At 39.1% G+C, this 9,654-nt stretch overlaps 1 protein-coding gene across 1 annotated transcript in view; it reads left to right on the top strand.

Annotated features, from left to right (window-relative positions):
* Nucleotides 1-9,654, top strand: part of HHAT (hedgehog acyltransferase) — a 148,565-nt gene that overhangs the window by 33,693 nt on the left and 105,218 nt on the right. The window contains exon 10 of the mRNA XM_014308003.2: nucleotides 1,166-1,201. Coding sequence (XP_014163478.1) covers nucleotides 1,166-1,201 — 36 coding nt within the window. The remainder of the gene's footprint in view (nucleotides 1-1,165; nucleotides 1,202-9,654) is intronic.

Below are 9,654 nucleotides of genomic sequence, written 5' to 3'. Positions count from 1 at the left end.
TGGAGTTTCCTTCCCTGTTAACTCCTAGAATTTCTGCAGCTCATTATCTGTCTGCTGTTATCAGGGTGCCATTAACTATCTGATGATTTCTCTTGCTCTTTCATTTAGAAAGCAGCACACAGCAAGCACAATAAAACTGTGTTGTACTCAAAATGACCGGTTAGGTTTTTTGGAACAGAATGCTCAACAGCTCAGTATATGCCAAAATGTTTTCTGTGTATGTGAAATATAAACCCATTCCAGAGCAAGTCCAGTACTGGGAATAAGATACTTGCATTTTCCATTTGTGCCATTATGCACACAACTAATCTGGGATTATATGGATAGTCCCATAAAGCTGGCGTATACTTCAGATATTAGGTAAATGTCTCAAATCAGCAGATGCCTTCCCATAGTGTCAAGGATTTGCCAGTACATTGTTCATGAGCTTGCTTCTCCTGAGGAAGGAGGAACCAGAAAAAGGGAAGAAATGTTGACAGCTACTGTCAGTGTATGTTGTTTGGGCTGAAGATTTCAGACATGGTTCTTGTAATTTAAAGTGATCTAACTTGTACTTACTGTCAGAAGTCCTCAAACTTCCTTACTGATGTGAATGGAACACACTTGCAAGGTCTGCTTCTTGGAAATTCTATATTTGAAGGAGACATAAGGGGTTTTTTGATGATTCTTTATTGTGGGGAGAATTCACGGTAGTCCCTTGCATTTTGCTGCAGTACAGAGCAGAAAAGGGGAAAGAGATTCCACAGCAGTTTTGCACACAGGACCTACTTGCATATAATAGAAAATGTACTGGTGACTAGGATGCTTACATTATTTCCAGTAACAGTATATACATATTTTATGCTTTATGTGTGTTATAATACTCTGAATGTTAACACTTCATTGAATAAATACTCCAACAAGAGATTTGTGAGCTTTATAACATGCACCTAAATCTTTTCATATGATGATTATCTTAAATTTCACTCTTTTCATATGATGATGATCTTAAATTTCACATGTCATTACAGAAAGGAAGTTGTGTGTTACACTTTTGCTCTTTGCTTCATCAATTCTAGTAACTTTGTATTTGGTATTATTGTTTTGAAGCACAGTGTTTGTACAATACTCAACAGAATAGTATTTTTTAATAATTAAAATGTAGTGTATTTTCTTTTTCTTACAGAAGTTTTGATGTTGGGCTGCATCGCTTTCTGGTCAGGTAAGCTAAACTTACTTTGAATTGCACTCCCAAATTGCTGGGGTTGAACCTCAGCTGAGGTTAGACATTCACTCCCTGCAGTGGGAAGGGGGACAATTGGAAGGGTAAAACTGAGAAGAGTTGTGGGATGACAGAACAGTTTAATAGGGAAATAAAGAGCCAAGCCACACACAAGCAAAGCAAAAGAAGGAACTCATTCACTCCATCATGGGTAATGGTGACTTGGGACAGCAAATGTCACAACTTGGAACATCCCCCCACTGCTTCCTTCTTTCCCAGCTTGGTGTGCCAAGTGTGACACCATAGGGTGTGGGATATCCCTTGGTGTCACCTGTCCTGACTGTGCACCCTCCCTCTCATCCCCTTGTGCACCCCCCAGTCGACTTCTCTGTGATGTGAGGAGCAAAACAGTCCTTGACTGTGTGTTAGTGCTGTTCTGCAGTAACAAAAGCATCCCTGTGTTTTCAGCACAAATTCAAAACACAGCCCTTTACTGGCTGCTGTGAAGGAAACAGACCCTATCCCTGCAAAAACATTAAAGAGCATTTCTGTTGTTATAAGTAGAAATCACTATGTGAATTCAGTATTACTTTATACTTTCTATGGTAAGTTCTTCTTTTGTCTTCTGTTGATTTTTTAGTTTGAAAAACTGTTAACTATTTGTCTTGGCTATCTACTCAGTGTCACTCTGTAATGAGCTTCTTCAGGAAAACATGACTCAGAAAATTTCAGTAGCTGTGAAAATCTTAATTTTTCTTGTACTGAAGACAAGCTTTAAAAAAAAACTTTTCTACTGGTAACTCTAGTACCTTCATACCTTGTAAGAAGTGCTTGAATTTTACAGAAAATTTGGAATGTGGAGGGGAGTAATATATTCTCATAAGAAAAACCAATTTATTCAATGTGTGCAGTGGACTGTTCTGAAGATGAATAAGGAAAATGGAGTCATTGTTTGAGTGCTTTGGTTGATGATATTTAGTGAGATGAAGCAATTAAAGAAGGGCACTTCAGCAAGGAAAGGGAGGTTAATGCATTTGAATTCTACACTGAGAAACTGTTTTTGCTGTTTAGAGTTTTTTGTGTGGGCAAAGTCACAGATGTTCACCAAGAATGTGTTTGCCTTCATTTTTAATACAATACCTATTACCATCTACTGTTCTTTACAAAGAAGTGTAGTGGGTACTGTGAAGGATGAATTTTTCTGTGGTCTTTGGACACTTAGAGAATTAATTCTGTCAGTTATTTCATCCACTGCAATGTCTATCAGTAAAGAACTCCACCTTGGAAGAATGAATCCAGTATGTACAAGCCAGGGTATGCTGGTCGGGTTCCCACCATAAGGATCAGGTGGTGTCAGCCTTTCCTTAAGTTGGCTTTGCTGCTGGACTTTTATTTTAGGCTACTTTGTCATATTTCCTCGATAAAGGCTGTCTTAAGCCTTCACACATGTGTCCTTGTGGCTTTAATGCAGTGGTTTTTGGCACCAGATATGAGATCATACCAGCCTAGGTCACACAGAAAATTGGGTTTGTTTTAAGGTTGCACAGGGCAACCCACTTCTCATAACCTTTGGGCTGTAGACTTTGTGTATTTCTTTCTGTGTAACATTACAATGTTTAACAGACAACTCCCTTCATAAAGGCATTGTGTCAATATTACTGAATGTACTTCTGTTTTACAGAAGTAAATAGACAACTGAATATATAAGTTTAGGTATCAGTTCTACAAAATTTGTTACATCTGTATTTTGACAAGCAGATTTTGTTTGTAAATAGTTGTATAAGAAATTGTAATCTTCAAATTGAGACATGGTTTTAAAGATGCTACTTTATAAAAGAAATAGAGTGTCCAAGAAAGTCTTCTGGGAATGCATATGGCTACTTAACCAAGAGTAGAATCATGGTAAGCATTGATGTACTAAGTTTGAGACCCTGGTAATGCTTCTGCCATAAAATATTTTCATTTGCTTTGTACAAGGAGCGTAATAAGATATTCTCTCATGCAGCATTGTTTTACTTCCCAAGGAGATGCTGTATTTAAGTTGTATGTTTGTGTGATCCTGGACTGCAAATAGTCATGGGATTGGCATGAGTTGAATGTCATCTTTGACTCATGTATGATTTTTTTTTTCAAAGCCAGCTGTGTGCTGTGCAGTTCCTCTTCTAACCTTAACTTAGACATTTTCAGCCTGTTACCTACCTCTGTTAATTATTCTGTTAACTACATCATCTGCTTTCTCTGTAACTGTGCTGCTAAGGAGGAAGTAATTTTATCTTCTGTTGTACCAGAATGAGTTTTGCTTGGTGTTTCCTCAACTAAAAAAAATTAATTCCTTTTAGTGAGTGACTTTGGAGTAGGAAATAGACTTGGTGTTAATCTCTTCTGTTGGTCTGCCTTGTGAATTTTTGAAAGTTACTGCCTTTTTTTGCCTAGACAGTCTCTGCTCCTGAGAACTTGCAGTTCATCTCCTGTGTTCATAAAGTATCTGTCATACATGTTATACTGTTCTCTTCACAGTTTTCATTTCCATGTGAAATTAAACAGTAGGAAAGGAAAAAACCTCAACCCAAACAAACCTCAACCCAAACAAATCTGGGTTGCAGGAAGCATTGAAAGTCTGTGAGGTGTGATTTGAAATGAAAAAGAAATTATATTGCTTTAAGTGTAATGGCTCAACCCTGCCATGGAATAGGGAACCCAGTATGACACTTGCAAATTCAAAGTATGGGGCCAACAAAACTAAAAATAGTCTCTGCTAAAAGGACAATCTGCCTAATTAAATGCTGATTGAAGGAACTAGGACTGTATGTACTGTTAACCTGGTATACACAGTCAGTGGCTTCCCCAGTGAAGCATGACACAAAGTATTACAGAGAATCACAACTACACAGGGTTTTTTCTGTGTTCTTAGTAAAACATTAATAGAAAATAATTGTCCACCCATCTATGTCTTGAACTGTGCTTTTGATACTATTCTAAGATAGCTTGGAAAAGTTTAAAAATACCATGTTTTCAAATGCACTATGGATAGGTACATATACTGTAATGGCTAATAATGTGTTGTGACTTTGACTGGACTGGATTCTGGAACTGGATTGTGGGACTACATTTTTAGTTGCTGCTTGCAAGCTGAAATCAAATGGCATCATGGAACTTTTATTTGTGAAAGTAAATTGCAATTGAGTATGTGGGGATCTGGTCTCGAACATTTGTTAGCTGTACCATTATATTTGAAGCAGGGATCCTGGAAACTCACTGGGGAAGGATCAGTACTTTTCTGATGAAAACTGGGATTTGGTAGTAGTAATGGAAAATATGCTACTATGCTGGGAAGATTATTTTCCCAATAAGAACCTATTTGTTACTACTTTAGGACTACCAAAATTATTAATCATGTATTTAAGTCACATGAGTACTATACAAATGTAGTAATATTTTTCCAATGTGACTTCAGGAAAAACAACCCTTTTTCTCCTAAATCAGAGCGTTCTCAGAATGGAGCAATAGGTGTATTTTCAGAGTTAAAAATATATAGAAATAGTCTTTAGCATAGCAGTTTAGAGGAGAAAGACTAAGAGAGGGTGCCTGTTGCTCTTTGCTCACTGAAGCTATTTTATCTAGGCATTTCATCCAGTGCTGAGACCAGGGCATTGGATGAAATAAAATTGTTAACTTGTGGGAATATTTACAGTCCTGATGCCAAACACTACTTCCTTTAGGACAGCACTGATGAAGACAGTGGGGAAGAATGACAGTTCCTGCAGGCATGATTCTTTTGAAAAATCTCTATGCTTTCAGCTCTGCTGTGCCTTTGAAAAAGTGTGAATCATACTCATTTCAGTAGAGATCTGGCTTTGAAGAGAGCTGCAGGACCACGCACCCCCAGTGTCTCCAAAAGGCATCCATCTGTTAGCTCACCCCATGGTTTGCAATTACTTCAGCTTGTTTAGAGTTGCAGGTTATTTAGGTTAGCTTAGTCCTGGGTGCAAAGGTAGTCTGAATACACAACTTGGAAATCACCCACTTTTTTAGTTTTCTCAATTAAAGTATGGCATGGTTTACCTCTAGGATCAAAATCTGTTGTGTGGTGACCTCTACTGATTTTTAGTTAGGAATAGGACACCTCTGTGTAAGGGCAGAATGCTCCCATGGTAAAAGAGGGGATTATGGTTCTAACTAAGGTATGATTAGAAAGAAGATATGCAAAAATCTGTTCATCATCTGGCTCAACTCCTGTATTAGTTTGCTGTGGAATCCCGTGGGATCCCACATCTTCAAGCTGTCCCAAGGCAAAGAAATCTATGCTCCTGCTTAAAAAAGAAACTCAAGCAGACCTTTTAATCACTGTATTAAAAAAAAAAAAACCCAAAAACAACTGACCAAAAAACCCCAACACACACAAAATTTTCCATAATAACAACCCCCAAATTTCTGAACTTCCCCTTTCTCTTTAATGCACACAGGTCTTGGAAGGTCAACATATGCTGCAGCAACTCCATTGCTAGGTAAGCTCAGTGGTGATTCTTGGCTCCAAGGGCTGGACACAGATTCTGTGTGAGGTTCAGTGTAGCACATGGCCCTCTCTTGGGAGCCAAATACCACTACTAATGCTATTCCATCTCTGCTGCTCTTTTGATTGTAGCTGCCCATAAAATACCATTGATGTGCTAATACATTGTAGCTGGGCTAGACAGCACAGTATTAATGAGATTCCACTTTTCTCCAGCAGCATTGATAAAGGTATGTGGATAGACACCTCTGCCTTTGAAAGTGCTAGCTATCCCAAGAATGCATTCTTTTTTCTTTGTTTTGTCAAGAGATTTGACTTTTTGGTTCACTCTGTGTCCTGGATACCTAGTGAGCCTTAAAGCACGCACAGCAGTCATAGAATCATACAATAGTTTTTGTTCTAAGGGGCCATTAAGGATTGCCTAGCCCATCCTACCCTGGAATGAGCAGGTACAGCTTCAGCTAGGTCAGGTTGCTCAGGCCTCTGTCCAACTTGACCTCAAATATGTCCAGGCATGAGGCATCTACTCCTCTCTGAGCAACTTGTTCTAGTGTTTCATCACCCTCATTATAATAAAAGATTTCTTCCTTCAATCTGTTTGAATCTATCCTCTTTTAGCTTGAAGCTATTATGCCTTGCCCAGTTGCAGCAGGCTCTATTCAACATCTGTCCCCATCTTTCTTGTAAGCCCCCTTGAAATCTTGAAGGGTTGCAGTAAGGTCTGTCTAGAGCCTTCTCTAAGATGAGCAGTCCCAACTCTCACAACAGTGTGTGCCCAAGCTGTCTTCTGTAGCAAACCACAATGTTTTACCAAGAACAAAAATCTGTGTGTGCTTCTGGGGGTCCTTCACACCAATAGGCCACTTGTTTCTCATAGGTGGTGTGGCTACAAACACACCAACTTTGTCATCCTGTGCCATCACCTCAGAGTTCCTTAGTAGTTTTTACCCTTGGAACTTCTCTTTTCGGGCTGACATTTTAGTCAGCCTTTTGTCATAAAATACAGCCACAGTGCTGCACTCACCTGCCTTCAGAGGAAAATGTGGTGCCCTATAAAACAATTCCTTCATTGTATGAATTTGGCCAGTCTATTCCAAATGAGGTTAATCCTAACCAGTATTGCTAAAGCTTTGTATTGCTTTCCCTGAAAGTCCTGCATGACTGGTTGGAGCAAATCTGTTTGACTTTTATGTGTACCTGTGTCAATGGGAGACCTACAGAATAAAAAAAATACTCTTTTCTTTAGTATAACCTGTGGTATGTCTATGACAATTTTATATATCTATCTCATTTTTCTCACTTGGATCAGTGCTTGTACAATTATTGAGTGAACAGAAATGTGTCTGGATGAAGGAAAACAATTTATATCTATCTGTAATCACAAAGTAATGTAGCCAGTAAAAACTGCAAATGCTGCACGTGATGCACTGCATCATTCCACTTAAAGCTACTGATAGGCTTCCTGGGGAAGGATCCAGTGATGCTGGTAATTTCTTTGTCATGTGCTGATAGGACCACTGGGTGTAGAATATGTGTAACTGCTGTACTCGAGTTCTCTTTTGGGTCACTTGTGCCTCCAATTCCTTACCTAGAAGCACAGCAAGGAGACTTGCAGAGTATGAGACTCTAGGAAGTATTCACTAGTCTTGAATTCCTGGGATCTTTGTACTCCTCTGGGACAGTGCAGATAAAGCCAGTGGAGATAGCAGAAGCAATATTTTCAGTCAGGAGTGTTCACCTGTGATACAAGGTTCTGGAGCAGGCTAACACAGAAATGGGCTGTTTCCAAAAGGTCATTCTTCCCATCTTTGGGAACATTGTGATGTAGATGTGGTGTGATGTGCTGGAGACAGCTTTTGTAGGGACTTACTTGAAATTTTGTGATTGTTAGCATAAATTAAACCTAAATATGTAGTCTTGTTTGTAATAAACACAATTGTAATAATCAGTAGATGTGATTGAATTGGCTTTGTATCTAATTTATACAGCATTTTAAGGTTAAAGCATTTATTTCATTCCTGTGAAGAAGTAGTGGTATTAGCTTAGAGAATTCATTCTTACTTTCAATATGGAGCCTTAGGGTTTCTGCAAAAATAATTTTAAAGTTTTAAAACAGAAAAGAATAGCAGCTAATCCATCCATAGAGACCTCTGCATGGAGAAGTTGAAAAGCTCTTTTTATAAAATACTGCAGTTACATGCAGCTGTATTGCAGACTCCTGTGTGCTCTGCTTTCAGATGCACTGGAAGTTTTGCAATGTTTGCTGTTGTTTGTAATTTTTGAATGGGTCAGCACTGGTCTAAATGTGTTCTTGTTGAAAGCAGTGATGAGAGTGAAGTGGTATTAATAAAAAGGAAAAAAAAAAACCTCAGTAAAAACCAACAAGCTGGATAGTGCTTGGAATCTTCTAAAATGTTCCAATTTTTAGACCAATATGACCACTGCAGAAGGTCTGTAATTAAACTCCTGTGGATTGCATTGAGAGGCTCTGTGACTGTTCTCCTGTGTGTGTATTGAGCACAAGTGTGAACTGTACAAGTGACCATGATGTGTGAAATCAGTTGAGGTGTCTTAGAGTGGGACAGTGTCCAAAATACCTTGTTTGTTTTAAAACAAGCCAACCTTAAAAACTTGATGAAACAGTAATAAAGACTAAGTGCTAAATTGCTTCAGAGGAATTGCAGTCTCTCAAACACCTTCTCAGAATGAAACTTATTTTTTTTAAAACAGCAAACAATCTGTTGTTATATAATGAATTAGTGTAGAGCATGTTGCAAAAATAAAGCTGGGCTTTGTATAAACAAAACTGAATCTTTATGTAAATGTTATGTAAATGTGACATTTAAACCTAAACTGTTGGAGTGGGCAAGTTGGGATTAACAATGTACAGATCTCATCATGTTTATGTGTTTCAACTGTGAATTAAAACAGTTTGTTATTTTTGTTGCAGGGTGTTTGAATTACTATCTATGAGTAAGAAATACACTGTGAAACATGAAGTGTTTAAAGATTCAGCTCATGCTACTTCTAAATAATTTTAGTGAGTATTTTAGCAGAGCTGCATCAAATATTGCATTTCAGTGTATTGGAAGAAAGTGTGTGCCCAGCAGTCTTGAACCACCTGTGATTTTAAGGATTCTGAATTTATTCTTTGTGTAGTCCGGGAAGTTATGTCACAGGAACCTTTTGTCCCTGACTCTAAGTGCCAGAATTTGGCTGGAGTTTACATGTGATTTCCGTGTGAAGGACTTTGTGTCTTATATTTTTATGTATTGCATCAACTTCCACCAAGCACTTCTAGTTGAAGCAAAGCATGTGTAAATTTACGTATCACCTAGAGTATAAGTTTACAAGAATCTACTTAATTTTCTTTGCTTTTTGGTTAATTCTTTTGTCTTTTACCCTTTTAACGTTGTCTTTTTTTTCTTCTTGTGGTCCATATTTGTACTTTAGCATGCTGAGAGACATGATTACAGCTTCTGTATAGGAGGATGGGGCTGGTATAAACTTCAGTCTCAAAGTTGTTGTTGTATGTTGTGTTGCAGAAAACCACATGCTCTTCAAAGTGGAATTGTTAAGATGTAGTGCCAGAAAAAGGATGAAAAGTACTCTTTTCTACTCCAGCTTCTGGTAAATTAGTTGTATGCAGCTCAGTAAATGCCATCGCAGTCAGCACAAACCTCAGAGTGACTCTTTGTCGCCGGCCCTGCTGCTGCTCTGAGCTTGCTGTCCATCCCCCCGCCGAGAACAGACCGTGTACCGAGCCTCCCGCCTGTGTCCCCTGCCGCGTGCGGGAGAAGATAAATCCCTCGGTGCCCGTGCCTTTTCGCTTTCTGCCCGGCGGCTGCTCCGGCACCGGGGGAAGGCTCGGGAGCGGCAGAGATGCCGGGGCAGGAGCGCCGGCGGGGCCCGGGCTGCGCAGTGCCGCCGCCGCCGCCGGGGG

This window comes from Geospiza fortis, unplaced genomic scaffold (genome assembly GCF_000277835.1).
Source record: "Geospiza fortis unplaced genomic scaffold, GeoFor_1.0 scaffold41, whole genome shotgun sequence".
NCBI classification, from domain to species: Eukaryota; Metazoa; Chordata; class Aves; order Passeriformes; family Thraupidae; genus Geospiza; species Geospiza fortis.
This window is presented reverse-complemented; position numbering and strand designations above follow the sequence as displayed.